This window comes from Carcharodon carcharias, chromosome 17 (assembly GCF_017639515.1).
Source record: "Carcharodon carcharias isolate sCarCar2 chromosome 17, sCarCar2.pri, whole genome shotgun sequence".
Taxonomy (NCBI): domain Eukaryota; kingdom Metazoa; phylum Chordata; class Chondrichthyes; order Lamniformes; family Lamnidae; genus Carcharodon; species Carcharodon carcharias.
Genome location: NC_054483.1, coordinates 443,593 through 461,150, shown reverse-complemented (window position 1 = coordinate 461,150; position 17,558 = coordinate 443,593). Strand labels below are relative to the sequence as shown.

The following is a 17,558-nucleotide window of genomic DNA, read 5'->3' as shown; positions in this document are numbered from 1 at the left end:
TTCAGGGGGAGGGGCTCTGCTGTCCTTAACTGGCAGGGCAAGGGCACAGCAAGCCACTCAGTTGTGTACACACAACTGAAAAACAAACCATTGCAGGTGTGCCTACGCCACATGGACTGCAGCGACTCAAGGAGGTGGCTCACCACCTTAGCACGAGCTGCAAATAAGGGTCAGCCTGCTTTCCCAAGGCCTGACACGTGTCCTTTCCTCCAGTGACCACAAACGTTCTTACAAAGTAGAAGGGAATCTTTGGTCTGGACTGAGTTCCCTGTCAGTAGGGTCTGTTTCATTGTGCCTCTGAATGAGATGATAATCTGTTAGAGTTCCTCATGCAGTGCCACCTCTCTGGGAAATATGAGTGCATGCACGGGCTTGACTGTGAAGCCTTCACAGCTGAATAGTCACCCGGCACCCACTGCCTAGGCTGACGCTTGAACAAGAACCACCTCGGCGAGGGCCAAGAGTGCCTGCCGATGAAATTCTGAAGAGCACACGTGGGGAAATGGGGCTGGGCGGGTTGGGGAATTCAAATAGAAGCTCGCAATTTGCAAGCTGTGTGTCAGCACTTGAGCTCTGGAGGGGTTCACAGGGAATTCAGGCGGCCAACGCTCCAGGACTAGCCAGGAGCCTCCAGGAATTGAAGATCATGCTCCAGGACACTATTTCCATTATTTTTAAATGTATTTCCATCCCATTGTTTTATCTCTACCTTTTAGCCTATTTCAATTCCTTTACCCCAGCCCACCCCCACTAGGTCTATCTGTACCTTAAACAAAAACAGAATTACCTGGAAAAACTCAGCAGGTCTGGCAGCATCGGCGGAGAAGAAAAGAGTTGACGTTTCGAGTCCTCATGACCCTTCGACAGAACTTGCGTTCGAGTCCAAGAAAGAGTTGAAATATAAGCTGGTTTAAGGTGTGTGTGTGGGGGGCGGAGAGATAGAGAGACAAAGAGGTGGAGGGGGGGGTGTGGTTGTAGGGACAAACAAGCAGTGATAGAAGCAGATCATCAAAAGATGTCAACGACAATAGTACAATAGAACACATAGGTGTTAAAGTTAAAGTTGGTGATATTATCTAAACGAATGTGCTAATTAAGAATGGATGGTAGGGCACTCAAGGTATAGCTCTAGTGGGTTTTTTTTTATATAATGGAAGTAGGTGGGAAAAGGAAAATCTTTATAATTTATTGGAAAAAAAAGGGAAGGGGGAAACAGAAAGGGGGTGGGGATGGGGGATGGAGCTTATGACCTAAAGTTGTTGAATTCAATATTCAGTCCGGAAGGCTGTAAAGTCCCTAGTCGGAAGATGAGGTGTTGTTCCTCCAGTTTGCGTTGGGCTTCACTGGAACAATGCAGCAAGCCAAGGACAGACATGTGGGCAAGAGAGCAGGGTGGAGTGTTGAAATGGCAAGCGACAGGGAGGTTTGGGTCATTCTTGCGGACAGACCGCAGGTGTTCTGCAAAGCGGTCGCCCAGTTTACGTTTGGTCTCTCCAATGTAGAGGAGACCACATTGGGAGCAACGAATGCAGTAGACTAAGTTGGGGGAAATGCAAGTGAAATGCTGCTTCACTTGAAAGGAGTGTTTGGGTCCTTGGACGGTGAGGAGAGAGGAAGTGAAGGGACAGGTGTTGCATCTTTTGCGTGGGCATGGGGTGGTGCCATAGGAGGGGGTTGAGGAGTAGGGGGTGATGGAGGAGTGGACCAGGGTGTCCCGGAGGGAGCGATCCCTACGGAATGCCGATAAGGGGGGTGAAGGGAAGATGTGTTTGGTGGTGGCATCATGCTGGAGTTGGCGGAAATGGCGGAGGATGATCCTTTGAATGCGGAGGCTGGTGGGGTGATAAGTGAGGACAAGGGGGACCCTATCATGTTTCTGGGAGGGAGGAGAAGGCGTGAGGGCGGATGCGCGGGAGATGGGCCGGACACGGTTGAGGGCCCTGTCAACGACCGTGGGTGGAAAACCTCGGTTAAGGAAGAAGGAGGACATGTCAGAGGAACTGTTTTTGAATGTAGCATCATCGGAACAGATGCGACGGAGGCGAAGGAACTGAGAGAATGGGATGGAGTCCTTACAGGAAGCGGGGTGTGAGGAGCTGTAGTCGAGATAGCTGTGGGAGTCGGTGGGTTTGTAATGGATATTGGTGGACAGTCTATCACCAGAGATTGAGACAGAGAGGTCAAGGAAGGGAAGGGAAGTGTCAGAGATGGACCACGTGAAAATGATGGAGGGGTGGAGATTGGAAGCAAAATTAATAAATTTTTCCAAGTCCTGACGAGAACATGAAGCGGCACCGAAGTAATCATCGATGTACCGGAGAAAGAGTTGTGGAAGGGGGCCGGAGTAGGACTGCAACAAGGAATGTTCCACATACCCCATAAAGAGACAGGCATAGCGGGGGCCCATGCGGGTACCCATAGCCACACCTTTTATTTGGAGGAAGTGAGAGGAGTTGAAGGAGAAATTGTTCAGTGTGAGAACAAGTTCAGCCAGACGGAGGAGAGTAGTGGTGGATGGGGATTGTTCGGGCCTCTGTTCGAGGAAGAAGCTAAGGGCCCTCAGACCATCCTGGTGGGGGATGGAGGTGTAGAAGGATTGGACGTCCATGGTGAAGAGGAAACGGTTGGGGCCAGGGAACTGGAAATTGTTGATGTGACGTAAGGTGTCAGAGGAATCACGGATGTAGGTGGGAAGGGACTGGACAAGGGGAGAGAGAAGGGAGTCAAGATAACGAGAAATGAGTTCTGTGGGGCAGGAACAAGCTGAGACGATCGGTCTACCGGGGCAGTTCTGTTTGTGGATTTTGGGTAGGAGATAGAAGCGGGCCGTCCGAGGTTGGGAGACTATCAGGTTGGAAGCTGTGGGAGGGAGATCCCCAGAGGAGATGAGGTCAGTGACAGTCCTGGAAACAATGGCTTGATGTTCAGTGGTGGGGTCATGGTCCAGGGAGAGGTAGGAGGAAGTGTCTGCGAGTTGACGCTCAGCCTCCGCGAGGTAGAGGTCAGTGCGCCAGACAACAACAGCACCACCCTTGTCAGCGGGTTTGATGACAATGTCAGGGTTGGACCTGAGAGAATGGAGTGCAGTAAGTTCAGAGAGAGACAGGTTAGAATGGGTGAGAGGAGCAGAGAAATTGAGACGACTAATGTCGCGCCGACAGTTCTCAATGAAAAGATCAAGAGAAGGTAAGAATCCAGAGGGAGGGGTCCAGGTGGAGGGAGAATATTGGAGATGGGTAAAAGGATCCGTTGAACTGGGAGAGGACTCCTGCCCAAAGAAGTGAGCCCGGAGACGAAGACGGCGGAAGAAGAGTTCAGCATCATGCCGAGCCCGAAATTCATTGAGGTGAGGGCGTAAGGGTATGAAACTAAGTCCTTTGCTGAGCACTGAACGTTCAGCATCGGAGAGGGGAAGGTCAGGGGGTATAGTGAATACAAGGCTGGTGTTGGGATTGGAAGAAAGGGTGGGGACGGAGGAACAGGCAGGGGTGGAGGGTCCTAGATGGGTCCCGACTAGGGACTTTACAGCCTTCCGGACTGAATATTGAATTCAACAACTTTAGGTCGTAAGCTCCCTCCCCCATCCCCACCCCCTTTCTGTTTCCCCCTCCCTTTTTTTTCCAATAAATTATAAAGATTTTCCTTTTCCCACCTATTTCCATTATATATAAAAAAACCCCACTAGAGCTATACCTTAAGTGCCCTACCATCCATTCTTAATTAGCACATTCGTTTAGATAATATCACCAACTTTAATTTTAACACCTATGTGTTCTATTGTACTATTGTCATTGACATCTTTTGATGATCTGCTTCTATCACTGCTTGTTTGTCCCTACAACCACACCCCCCCCCTCCACCTCTTTGTCTCTCTATCTCTCCGCCCCCCACACACACACCTTAAACCAACTTATATTTCAACTCTTTCTTGGACTCGAACGCAAGTTCTGTCGAAGGGTCATGAGGACTCGAAACGTCAACTCTTTTCTTCTCCGCCGATGCTGCCAGACCTGCTGAGTTTTTCCAGGTAATTCTGTTTTTGTTTTGGATTTCCAGCATCCGCAGTTTTTTTGTTTTTTTCTATCTGTACCTTGCTCATCCTGCTTTCTACCCTCAATTAGCACATTCCTTAGATAATATCACCACCTTCAACACCTCTTTGTTCTTTTGTCTGTGACATCTTTTGGTTATCTCCACCTATCACTGGCCCTCTATCCAGCTCTACCTGTCCCCCCCACCCCCCAACCCCCAAACCTTAAACCAGCTTATATTTCACCTCTTTTCTATTTTTCCTTAGTTCTGTTGAAGAGTCATACGGACTCGAAACGTTAACTGTGTTCCTCTCCGCAGATGCTGAGTTTTTCCAGTATTTTTATTTTTGTTTTGGATTTCCGGCATCCGCAGTTTTTTGCTTTTATCTTAGAGAAATATCATCGGGACATGAAAAGGGATAAGTTTTTTTTCATCTCCTTTGAACGTTTCTCTTGGCTGGATATGAAAATATCAAAAATGGGCAGGGTGGAGGAGGAGGAGGAAAGGCTGATGGTCAACTGAGTCTTTTTGCTTTCCAATTGATGTAGGAAGGCAGAATGTTCTGGATGTGTTAGTCGGCTAAGAGCTGGAATGTGGGGGCAAGTCATATGATGAAACCTCCAGGAATACTTTGAATCACAGTTGGCAACCCGACGTGGAATATTTACAAACCAAAATAACTGCACAAATCAGGGAACTTAGCAGTGAAATTGAAGTTGACTTTGGAGTAACCCTGGTCAGTGGTTGGGTTCATTCCTGATAGGATGAAAAAGAATTGAAGCAGTTTGTGTTTTTCCCCTTTTTGGTCCCAGGGTTCTGCTTTTTTTTTGCTTTTCCAGGACATGATAAGGAATCAGGATGGAGTCGGGGTGGGAACAGCGTGGACGGAGGGAGGGAGGATGGAGGGAGGGAGGACGGAGGGAGGGAGGACGGAGGGAGGGAGGACGGAGGGAGGGAGGACGGAGGGAGGGAGGACGGAGGGAGGGAGGACGGAGGGAGGGAGGACGGAGGGAGGGAGGACGCAGGGAGGGATGGACGCAGGGAGGGAGGACGCAGGGAGGGAGGAGGGAGGGAGGACGCAGGGAGGATGGACGCAGGGAGGAGGGAAGACGGACGGAGGGAGGGAGGGAGGACGGAGGGAGGATGGACGGAGGGAGGGAGGATGGAGGGAGGACGGAGGGAGGGAGGATGGACGGTGGGAGGGAGGACGGTGGGAGGGAGGACGGAGGGAGGGAGGACGGAGGGAGGGAGGACGGAGGGAGGGAGGACGGAGGGAGGACGGAGGGAGGACGGACGGACGGACGGAGGACGGACGGAGGGAGGACGGAGGGAGGGAGGACGGAGGGAGGGAGGGCGGACGGAGGCAGGGAGGGCGGACGGAGGCAGGGAGGGCGGAGGGAGGGAGGACGGAGGGAGGGAGGACGGAGGGAGGGAGGAGGGAGGGAGGACGGACGGAGGCAGGGAGGACGGGCGGAGGGAGGACGGGCGGAGGGAGGACGGGCGGAGGGAGGACGGGCGGAGGGAGGACGGGCGGAGGGAGGACGGGCGGAGGGAGGACGGAGGGAGGGAGGACGGAGGGAGGGAGGACGGAGGGAGGGAGGACGGAGGCAGGGAGGACGGACGGAGGCAGGGAGGACGGACGGAGGCAGGGAGGACGGACTGAGGGAGGACGGACTGAGGGAGGACGGACGGAGGGAGGACGGGCGGAGGGAGGGAGGACGGAGGGAGGGAGGACGGAGGGAGGGAGGACGGGCGGAAGGAGGACGGGCGGAGGGAGGACGGAGGGAGGGAGGGAGGATGGACGGAGGGAGGATGGACGGAGGGAGGATGGACGGAGGACGGAGGGAGGGAGGACGGAGGGAGGATGGACGGAGGGAGGATGGAGGGAGGACGGAGGGAGGGAGGACGGAGGGAGGGAGGACGGAGGGAGGGAGGACGGAGGGAGGGAGGGAGGACGGAGGGAGGACGGACGGAGGGAGCGAGAACGGACGGAGGGAGGGAGCGAGGACGGAGGGAGGGAGGGAGGACGGAGGGAGGGAGGACGGACGGAGGGAGGGAGGGAGGACGGAGGGAGGGAGGACGGACGGAGGGAGGGAGGGAGGACGGAGGGAGGGAGGACGGACGAGAGGGAGGGAGGGAGGACGGACGAGAGGGAGGGAGGGAGGACGGAGGGAGGGAGGACGGAGGGAGGAGGGAGGACGGAGGGAGGAGGGAGGACGGAGGGAGGAGGGAGGACAGACAGAGGGAGGGAGGGAGGACGGAGGGAGGGAGGACGGAGGGAAGGAGGGAGGATGGAGGGAGGGAGGATGGAGGGAGGGAGGACGGAGGGAGGATGGACGGAGGGAGGGAGGACAGAGGGAGGACGGAGGGAGGGAGGACAGAGGGAGGACGGAGGGAGGACGGAAGGAGGGAGGACAGAGGGATGACGGAGGGAGGGAGGACGGAGGGAGGGAGGACGGAAGGAGGGAGGACGGAAGGAGGGAGGACGGAGGGAGGGAGGACGGAGGGAGGGAGGACAGAGGGAGGACGGACGGAGGGAGGGAGGACGGAGGGAGGGAGGGAGGATGTAGGGAGGGAGGACAGATGGAGGGAGGGAGGACGGAGGACGGACGGAGGGACGGAGGACGGACAGAGGGACGGAGGACGGACAGAGGGACGGAGGACGGAGGGATGGAGGACGGAGGGATGGAGGACGGAGGGAGGGAGGGAGGACGGAGGGAGGGAGGGAGGGAGGGAGGACGGAGGGAGGACGTAGGGAGGGAGGACGTAGGGAGGGAGGACGGACGGAGGGAGGACGGACGGAGGGAGGGAGGACGGAGGGAGGGAGGACGGAAGGAGGACCGCCGGAGGGAGGACGGAGGGAAGGAGGGAGGACGGACAGAGGGAGGGAGGGAGGACGGAAGGAGGGAGGGAGGACGGAAGGAGGGAGGGAGGACGGACGGAGGACGGACGGAGGGAGGGAGGACGGAGGGAGGGAGGACGGAGGGAGGACGGGCGGAGGGAGGACGGGCGGAGGGAGGGAGGACGGAGGGAGGGAGGACGGAGGGAGGGAGGGAGGACGGAGGGAGGGAGGGAGGACGGAAGGAGGGAGGGAGGACGGACGGAAGGAGGGAGGGAGGACAGGCGGAGGGAGGATGGGTGGAGGGATTGAGGGAGGGAGGATGGAGGGAGGGAGGACGGATGGAGGGAGAGAAGGAGAATGGAGGGAGGATGGAGGGAGGGAGGATGGAGGGAGGGAGGATGGAGGGAGGGAGGGAGGACGGACGGAGGGAGGGAGGACGGACGGAGGGAAGGAGGACGGACGGAGGGAAGGAGGACGGACGGAGGGAGGGAGGGAGGGCGGGAGGGAGGACGGAGGGAGGGCGGGAGGGAGGGAGGACGGAGGGAGGGAGGGAGAATGGAGGGAGGACGGATGGAGGGAGGATGGATGGACGGAGGATGGACGGAGGGAGGGAGGATGGACGGAGGGAGGGAGGATGGACGGAGGGAGGATGGAGGGAGGGAGGATGGAGGGAGGGAGGACGGATGGAGGGAGGACGGATGGAGGGAGGGAGGATGGACGGAGGGAGGATGGACGGAGGGAGGGAGGACGGAGGGAGGGAGGACAGACGGAGGGAGGCGGGAGGGAGGGAGGATGGAGGGAGGGAGAATGGATGGAGGGAGGGAGGGAGGATGGAGGGAGGACGGATGGACGGAGGGAGGGAGGATGGAGGGAGGGAGGATGGAGGGAGGGAGGATGGAGGGAGGGAGGACAGACGGAGGGAGGAGGGAGGGAGGATGGAGGGAGGGAGGATGGAGGGAGGGAGGGAGGATGGACAGAAGGAGGGAGGATGGAGGGAGGACGGAGGGAGGGAGGACGGACGGAAGGAGGGAGGATGGAGGGAGGACGGACGGAGGGAGGGAGGATGGACGGAAGGAGGGAGGATGGAGGGAGGACGGACGGAGGGAGGGAGGATGGACGGAGGGAGGGAGGATGGAGGGAGGACGGACGGAGTGAGGGAGGATGGACGTGCCTGGTCACGATATTGTCAGGCATCTTGTTTATGAAACATGTCCGATGGGCCAACATGTCTTTTCCTCACTTTCATGTCTTTGTGTTGGCAATGCTGCATGAGTGGACATTGCTGGTGGATTCCTCTTCTTTATTCGTTTACAGGATGTGGGCCTCGCTGGCTGGGTGGCTGGGCCAGCATTTGTTACCCATCCCTAATTGCCCTGGAGAAGGTGCTGGGTGAGCTGCCTTCTTGAACCACTGCAGTCCATGTGGTGTAGGTACACCCACAGTGCTGTTAGGGAGGGAGTTCCAGGATTTTGACCCAGCAACAGTGAAGGAACGGAGATATATTTCCAAGTCAGGATGGTGAGTGACTTGGAAGGGAACTTGCAGGTGGTGATGTTCCCATCTATCTGCTGCCCTTGTCCTTCTAGATGGTAGTGGTCGTGGGTTTGGAAGTTGCTGTTGAAGGGGCTTTGTTGAGTTGCTGCAGTGTATCTTGTAGATGGGACAAACTGCTGCTACTGTGCGTCGGTGGTGGAGGGAGTGAATGTTTAAGGTGGTGAATGTGGTGCCATTCAAGTGGACTGCTTTGTCCCGGATGGTGTCGAGCTTCTTGAGTGTGTGGGAGCTGCAGTCATCTAGGCGAGTGGGGAGTATTCCATCACATTCCTGACTTGTGCCTTGTAGATGGTGGACAGGCTTTAGGGAGTCAGGAGGTGAGTTACTCCTGGAGAATTCTCAGCCTCTGGCCTGCTCTTGTAGCCACAGTATTTATGTGGCTAGCCCAGTTCAGTTTCCGGTCAATGGTAACCCCCAGGATGTTGATAGTGGGGGATTCAGTGATGGTAATGCCATTGAACATCAAGGGGCGATGGTTAGATTCTCTCTTGTTAGAGATGGTCATTGCCTGACACTTGTGTGGCACGAATGTTACTTGCCACTTGTCAGCCCAAGCCTGGATATTGTCCAGGTCTTGCTGCATTTGGACATGGACTACTTCAGTATCTGAGGAGTCGCGATGGTGCTGAACTTTGTGCAATCGTCAGTGAACATCCCCACTTCCGACCTTATGATGGAAGGAAGGTCAACCTGTTAACGACTCAGACCACAACAAACACAGCAGAGCCAATTAACCCTTTCCTTTCCATCTTATAGGTTTGAGAAGATGATCAGTGGAATGTACATGGGCGAGCTTGTTCGAATTATCCTCGTGAAGATGGCTAAGGATGGATTGCTGTTTGGTGGAAATATTTCACCAGAACTGCTCATCAAGGGGCACTTTGAGACAAGATATGTCTCAGCAATAGAGAAGTAAGTATAAAGTTCCACCCAGTCCAATATCTCTCTTGTTCTCTGGATCACTTTTGTGAGCACTGCACCACTGTACTCAGTTTAAGAGAGGGGGTGGGGGGTGGTTTGTGTGGGGGGTGGGGTAGATTGGAAATGTGATGAGATGGCAAAGATGGGCCTGTTTCCAAAACATCTTATAAGGACCATGATTCACAGAGGAATCGAATCTCTAGTGTAAGAGTGCAGTTGGGAATCAAGGTTTTGGGCGTAAGGAGAATGAAATTGTTTCTTCTCTACTTCAGAGACAGCGATGGATTGCAGAAGGCACAAGAGATTCTAACCAAACTGGGTCTGCAGCCAACCCCCGATGACTGTGTAGCGACACAGCGGATTTGCACTATCGTATCGACTCGATCGGCGAACCTCTGTGCTGCCACACTTGCGGCTGTCCTGAGACGTATCAAGGAGAACAAAGGCGTCCAAAGACTGCGGACCACCATTGGTGTGGATGGATCTGTCTACAAGAAGCATCCACAGTAAGAAATGAGTAGCTGGAGTTTTTCTTTAGGTCTCGCCATGAACTTGCTGTTAATGCTAAAAGGATGGGGGTGGTTTCAAATGCTTACAACTCTAAACATTCAAGTTTACTTATCCTCCTGTAAAGAGAGCAAATAGTTATTTTGTAGCAGAGAGCTTGAGCATTGCTGAAGAATGAGACATGTTGAAGCTTTTCATCTTGGACTCATCAGGATTCTCCGCAAGAATACCAATGTAAGGGAAAAATAACAATTTATACTGTATGAGAAGAGTGCTGATTGGTTAGTAAGTGGACTCTGGTGGAGTTACCATGGAGAATGTGCTACTGATGGTAACTGACAATTAACTGCCAAGCATTGTTTGAAATTTAAACCACACTGATTGGCCAAGGCAATGCCCTGAGGAATGAGTCAGCAAATGGCTGTCATTTATTTTGTTTGCTTGGAACAGGCAAACAGAACATGTAAACATATTGCGCCTGTTCCAGCTAAACAAAATAAATGACAGCCTTCCGCTGACTCATTCCTCAGGGTAATGCCTTGACCAATCAGGGTCCAGCTGCCTGGTTTAAATTTCAAACGATGCTTGGAAGTTAACTGTCAGTCACCATCATTAGTGCATTCTCCATGGCAACAACCCCACCAGAGTCTGCTTACCAACCAATCAGCACTCTCTTCCCATACAGTATAAATTGTTGTTTTTGCCTTACATTGGTATTCTTGCAGAGTGTCCTGATGAGTGCAAGACAAAAAACTTCAACATTTCTTTTTCAGCAATATTCAAGTAATGACAGCAATGGCCTGATTGAATCGTCGCTCCCTTTCAATAGGTTTTCCCGGCGGCTGCACAAGGCTGTGCGACGGCTGGTCCCCACCTGCGAAGTGCGGTTCATGCCCTCCGAAGATGGGAGCGGAAAGGGTGCTGCCATGGTGACAGCAGTGGCCTACAGACTGGCCAAGCAGCAAAAGATGAGGGAGGAGATTTTGTCTGCCTTTCTCTTGAGGGATGAGCAGCTTCTGGAGGTGAAGAAAAGGATGAGGATGCAAATGGAACGGGGGTTGAAGAAGGAAACCCATTCCACGGCGGCCGTGAAGATGTTAGCGACTTACGTTCGCTCCACCCCAGACGGAACAGGTATTGGAATGATCAGGGCTGAATCCTGGAGTGGGTTAATCCACTGTTAATCCTGGAGTGGGTTATCCACTGTTCGTTCAGATTTTGACCTGAGGCTCAACCTAGTCTGACTGTCGTTTGGGAGTACAGAACTCGAGTATTGCTGAAAAAGGACATTTCGTTGAAGCTTAAACTCATCAGGATGATCACAAGAAAGCCAATGTCAGGGGGAGCAACAACTTTCTACTGTATGCGAGTCCACTTGCCAACCAGTCAGCACTCTCTTCCCATACAGTATAAAGTTATTGCTTCCCCCGACATTGCTATTCTTGTGAATGCCCTGATGAGTGTAAGATGAAAAGCTTTGATGTGTTTCTTTTTTCCTTCTGCAATACTCAAGTCTGACGCATTGGATAATGTTCTTTTCTCTTTAGCTATAAGTGCCCTGATTTTGATAACATGAATTCAATACGAGTTAGAGCTAAGTTGAGAATCCTGGTTAAAGTGGTTTGACGAATTAGATCACGTATTGTGTTGAGCCTGCAGCACAGACTCAGGCCACTTCACATTCAGCGACTCCCACATTCCCGCCACTCTATGGCTGGGATTTTCCAGCCTCATCGCGGCAGGACCCGCCGCAGGAGCCCAGCCGGAAATCCATTGACATTTCAGCGGGACTGGATGATCCCGGAAGCGGCTGGGGCTGGACAATCGTACTCTTTGGCTGAAGACATTTCTCCTGGGTTCTTTATTGGATTTATTGGTGACTCTCTCGAATCTGTCATCCCAGGTTTTGGATGACTCGATCAAACTGCTTCAGAACTTGAGCGACCTCCATAAGGTCACCCCTCAGCCTCCTGTTTTGTTGAAAATGGACCCCACTTTGGAAATAGAAATAGTGCTTAAAGAGTGATTTTCCTGAGGTTGTGAGGGAATTGTGATATTAATTGAGACGTGAGAGGAATCTGCATCCCGGCTGTGATGCACCTAATTGAGGCAATATGGGGATAGTTTTTACTGTGAATTTCATCTGTGCCCTGGGATGAGAATGTTTGGATTAGTGCACAGAGAGCTTTACCCCATACTGGCTTATTTTTAAACATGCCCTGGGTTGTATTTATTTCAGATAAAACTAATTGTTTTTTTCTTTTTCCCTATCCCAGAAAAGGGAGATTTCCTGGCGCTGGATCTCGGTGGGACAAATTTCCGAGTGTTGATGGTGAAGATTCGGAGTGGGAAGCGTCGAGCTGTTGAGATGCACAATAAGATCTATGCTATCCCCATGGACGCCATGGAGGGAACAGGAGAGGAGGTGAGCACAAGGCTGCTGGCCAGGTCAATGTGGACATCGGCCTTTCTCTAGATTCACCAATTCCTGGGCCTGGGTTTTGTTGAGAAATCCATGGGTGTATCATTTACTGTCTCCTCTTATAAGCAAACAAACTCTCAGCCCTCCTCCCTGTCACCCCCTTCCCACTCCGCCCTCACCCCCCCTTTCCTGCATTGCCCTTGCCCCCCCGCTCCCCCCACACCCTTCCCGCTCTCCCTTCATCTCTCTTTCTTCTGGTGACCATGAGGTGCTGTGGGCCATCAGCAGAATTGCATTCAATCACAACCTGTAGCCCCTTGGCCTGGCATATCCTCCACTCTACCCTTCCTGTCAGGGGATCAATCCTGGTTCAATGAAGAGTGCAGGAGGGCATGCCAGGAGCAGCACCAGGCCTCCTTTAAAATGAGGTGTTAACCTGGTGAGGCTACAGCACAGGATGACATGCATGCCAAACAGTGAAGCAGCATGGGATAAATGGTTCCAGAATCCTTCCATCCACAAAAGATGATGGACACGCAGCAAGGAAATCCATTTCAGATGGCATGTCTCCAAATGGTGCACCTTTACTGATGGCTGAAGAGGCCAATCCTCGAGAGGCAGCTTCTGTCACGGGTGCCACATACAAAGCTGCCAAGTGTTGTGGTGGATTGTTATTTTCAGCGATGCAAAGCTGCTGAAGTGGTCATCACGGTGGCGTGTGCCAGCCACAGGAGGTGTCGCCAGAACAGAATAGCCCCGAAACCAACAGATCAGAGCTAAGCTCTACAGTCCTGCCACATCCAGTCGGGAATGGCGGTGGACAAATAAATAACTCACTAGTGGAGGAGGAGGCTCCACAAATATCCCCAGCCTCAATGATAGAGGAGCCCAGCACATCAGTGCAAAAGATAAGGCTGAAGCATTTGCTACAGTCTTTAGCCAGGAGTGACGAGTGGATGATCCATCTCGGCCTCCTCCAGAGGTCCCCAGCATCACAGATGCCAGTCTTCAGCCAATTCGGTTCACTCCGCGTGAAACGGCGGCAGACACTGGATACTGCAAAGGCTCTGGGCCCTGACAATATTCCGGCAATAGTACTGAAGACTTGTGCTCCAGAACTTGCCGCGCCCCTACCAAGCTGTTCCAGTACAGCTACAACACTGGCATCTACCCGGCTATGTGGAAAATTGCCCAGGTATGTCCTGTACACAAAATGCAGGACAAATCCAACCCTGCCAATTACTGCCCCATCAGTCTACTCTTGATCATCAATAAAGTGATGGAAGGGGTCATCAACAGTGGCAGTTACTCAGCAATAACCTGCTCACTGATGTTCAGTTTGGGTTCTGCCAGGATCACTCAGCTCCTGACCTCATTACAGCCTTGGTTCAAACATGGACAAAAGAGCTGAACTCCCGAGGTGAGGTGAGAGCGACTGCCCTTGACATCAAGGCAGCATTTGACTTACCATAGTTCCTCAGGGAAGCCATATAAATACTGTGGCTACAACGGCAGGTCAGAGGCTGGGAATCCTGCAACGAGTAACTCACCTCCTGACTCCCCAATGCCTGTCCACCAACTACATGGCACAAGTCAGGAATGTGATGGAATACTCCCCACTTGCCTGGATGAGTGTAGCTCCAACGACACTCTAGAAGCTTGACACCATCCAGGACAAAGCAGACCACATAATTGGCATCCCATCCACAAATATTCACTCCCTTCACCACCGACGCACAGTAACATCAGTGTGTACCATCAACAAGATGCACTGTAGCGACTCACCAAGGCTCCTTAGACAGCACCTTCCAAACCCATGACCGCTACCATCTAGAAGGACAAGGGCAGCAGATAGATGGGAACACCAGCACCTGGAGGTTCCCCTTCAAGCCACTCACCATCCTGAGTTGGAAATATATCGCCATTCCTTCAGCAAGATCCTGGAACTCCCTCCCTAACAGCACTGTGGGTGTACCTACACCACATGGACTGCAGTGGTTCAAGAAGGCAGCTCACCACCACCTTCTGAAGGGGTAATTAGGGATGGGCAATAAGTCATTGTCATAGAGGTCTACAGCACAGAAAAAGGCCCTTTGCCTCATCGAGTCTGCGCTGGTCAAACAAGTAGCAAACTATTCTAATCCCAGCCCAGCCAGCAGCACTTGCATCCCACGAGCAAATGCAAAAAAAGTTACTCACAGCGACCTAACCAATATTTATTCCTCCCCTAACATTATTAGAAGCAATTATCTGGTCTTTATGCCATTGCTGTTAGTGCTGTGTGAAACCTGCCTGGAGTAGTTTCCGACGTTACAAGCCTGACTGTACTTCACTGGATGCGGAGCGCTTTTTGGTGGGCCCCCAGGCAGTGTAAAGCACTTTGCAGGTATAAATTGTGCAGGGTGTAGGTTCAGGCTGTTCACTGGGGATCGGATGGGTTGCAACATGTCACGTTTCTGTTTGTTTTGCAGCTATTTGACCACATTGTCCACTGCATCTCCGATTTTCTGGAATATATGGGGATGAAGGATTGTGTCCTCCCATTGGGCTTCACTTTCTCCTTCCCCTGTGAGCAGAGGAAGCTCGATCAGGTCAGTCATACGCATCAATCCTCATTCAATACCGAGTTGGGGAGACAATGCTGAGAAGCACTTGAGATAACTCGTTGGTGTTGTAGTCCCAGAGGCAGTGGGTTGTGAGGGAGCCTTACACAGCTTCTGCTTCAGTTGTGTGGGGTCACAGACTAACCTCCGCACCCCATCAATGTTTACGTGGGTACCACCTGCCGAACTGCGAGACCTGCCAATGGAAACTTTCAAATGGAAATAATGTGTGTTGGCTCGATATGTTTTTAAAACATTTGGCTCAGATATAAACTAATAAGGTTAATCTTTCCTCTTCTTGTCTCATCCTTATAGCCACAGAGGGCTGGCACAGAGTTGATGTGCCAGATGCTCTGTGTCTGAGCCCCTAGTGACCCTGTGGCTCTAACTGAGGTCAGTCGCGGCCCCGTTCAATTGGGATGAATTGCGCGTGGAAAACTGGCCAGAGTTTAGCGATTGGTGAAGTGACTCGAGGGAATATTGTGGAAAATTCCTGCCCTTGTGGGAGAGGGAGAGCTGAAACTGTGTGCGTTTCTGGCCTATTTTTGGTCATATCATTGAGGAAGGGTGAAACTTTATTCTGCGTTATTCTCCAATAGTTTTCACCCAACAGTGCTGGCAACAGTTGAAAACACTTCTTTGCTTCTTAGCTTTGTTCCTCCCTGTCTTAAAATCATCAGGAATAAAGTGTTAAAGATCTGCAGAACCTCTTAATACAAGTTGTTACCTTTTTTAAGTACATCTGATTAGATTTAAAAAGATCACTTTAAGGCAGTGTTGGTAATCGGGGAAGCGCTCGGAGGTGGGAGGGCAGAGGTGAGGGGTCAGTCACCTCCCAGTGGAGACTGAGAGAACATAGTTGCCCTGATGTTAGGGCCTATAAGGGAGAGGGCCCAGGTGGGCAAGTGAGCAAAGCAGGCGCATCCACGGGTCACGACAGCTCTGTCACTGACCTTTGTCTTTTTTATACTCTCCAGGGTATTCTTTTAAAGTGGACCAAAGGGTTCAAAGCGACAGGCTGTGAGGGTGAGGATGTTGTCGACCTTCTCCGAGAAGCCATCAGGAGGAGAGAGGTAAGAAAGGGTTGGCCCATCAACAGGCCTCCTGCGCCCACGTCCCCATCTGGTGGCATTAAACGGGTGGCAGTACATGGGAACAGGAGGAGGCCATTCATCTTCTGCCCTGCCATTCAGTCAGACGGTGGCTGATCTGTACCTTGATTCGAAATCCCCGCACACTCCTAACACCCAACAAAGGTCTATCAGTTTTGAAATTTGGAATTGACTCCTGAGCATCCACAGCTTTTTGGGGGGGCAAGAGCTCCAGTACCCTCTGTGTGAAGAAGCCCTTTCTGACATCCCATCCTAAGTGAGGAGGGTTTAATTTTAGGGCTATAACATCTTGTTCTGGATTCCCCTACTAGAGGCAACAGTCTCTCTCTCTCTCTTTCTCTGTCTCTCTCTCTCTGTCTCTCTCTCTCTCTCTGTCTCTGTCTCTCTCTCTCTCTGTCTCTCTCTCTCTCTGTCTCTTTCTCACTCTCTGTCTCTCACTCGCTGTCAGTCACTCTGTCTCTGTCTCTGTCTCTCTTTCTGTCTTTGTCTCTGTCTCTCTCTCTCTGTCTCTCTCTCTGTCTCTGTCTCTCTTTCTCTCTTTGTCTCTCTCTCTATCTCTGTCTCTCTCTCTCTCTCTCGCTGTCAGTCTCTGTCTCTCTCTCTTTCTGTCTCTCTTTCTCTGTCTCTCTCTCGCCGTCAGTCTCTCTCTCTGTCTCTCTCTCTCTCTCTGTCTCTCTCACTCGCTGTCAGTCACTCTGTCTCTGTCTCTCTGTCTGTCTCTCTCTCTCTCTGTCTCTCTCTCTCTGTCTCTGTCTCTCTCTCTGTTTCTCTCTCTGTCTCTGTCTCTCTCTCTCGCTGTCAGTCTCTCTCTGTCTCTCTCTCTCTCTCTGTCTGTCTGTCTCTGTCTCTCTCTCTCTCTGTCTCTCTCTGTCTCTCTGTCTCTGTCTTTGTCTCTCTCTCTCTCTCTCGCTGTCAGTCTCTCTCTGTCTCTCTCTCTCTCTCTGTCTGTCTGTCTCTGTCTCTCTCTCTCTCTGTCTCTCTCTGTCTCTCTGTCTCTGTCTTTGTCTCTCTCTCTCTCTCGCTGTCAGTCTCTCTCTGTCTCTGTCTCTGTCTCTCTGTCTCTCTCTGTTTCTCTCTCTCTTTCTCTCACTGTCAGTCTCTCTCTCTCTGTCTCTCTGCCTCTCTCAATTCCTGTAATCATCCCTACACCTCAATTAAATCATCATTTAATCTTCAATAATCAAAGGAGTCATGGTGAACAATGCTGTCCCCATAATTTAACCCTTTTCGCACAGATGTCATTCTGGTGCATCTGTGCTCTGTTCACTCCCACCTGAGTTTCAGTACCCAGAATGCAGTTACTCCAGTAGGTTTTGATACACTGTGTAAATTCTTGGTAATATTCTGAAATACTCTAACACCCGGTGTTCAGCTGAAGGCTGAGCTTCAGTTTCAAGGTCATATTAGGCCGAAGCTGAATGGCCTCTTGATTTCCAGGGAGCTGTTTTGTTTTCTTGCGGTGATAAATGAGTGATGGGGCCAGAGGCATTCAAACCTCTTCTATCAACACCTTCGCTCAGTCCACAAGCATGACCCAGACCTCCCTGTCACTTGCCATTTTAACA

The 17,558-nt window shown here is 52.3% G+C and overlaps 1 protein-coding gene across 2 annotated transcripts in view; it reads left to right on the top strand.

The window, feature by feature from the left end:
* The window catches only part of LOC121289826 (hexokinase-2-like), a 70,048-nt gene that overhangs the window by 39,222 nt on the left and 13,268 nt on the right, over window positions 1-17,558 (top strand). For both annotated transcript variants that reach the window (XM_041209707.1, XM_041209708.1), the window contains 6 exons: window positions 9,185-9,340; window positions 9,622-9,855; window positions 10,686-10,990; window positions 12,133-12,281; window positions 14,750-14,869; window positions 15,859-15,954. In XM_041209707.1, coding sequence (XP_041065641.1) covers window positions 9,185-9,340; window positions 9,622-9,855; window positions 10,686-10,990; window positions 12,133-12,281; window positions 14,750-14,869; window positions 15,859-15,954 — 1,060 coding nt within the window. The remainder of the gene's footprint in view (window positions 1-9,184; window positions 9,341-9,621; window positions 9,856-10,685; window positions 10,991-12,132; window positions 12,282-14,749; window positions 14,870-15,858; window positions 15,955-17,558) is intronic.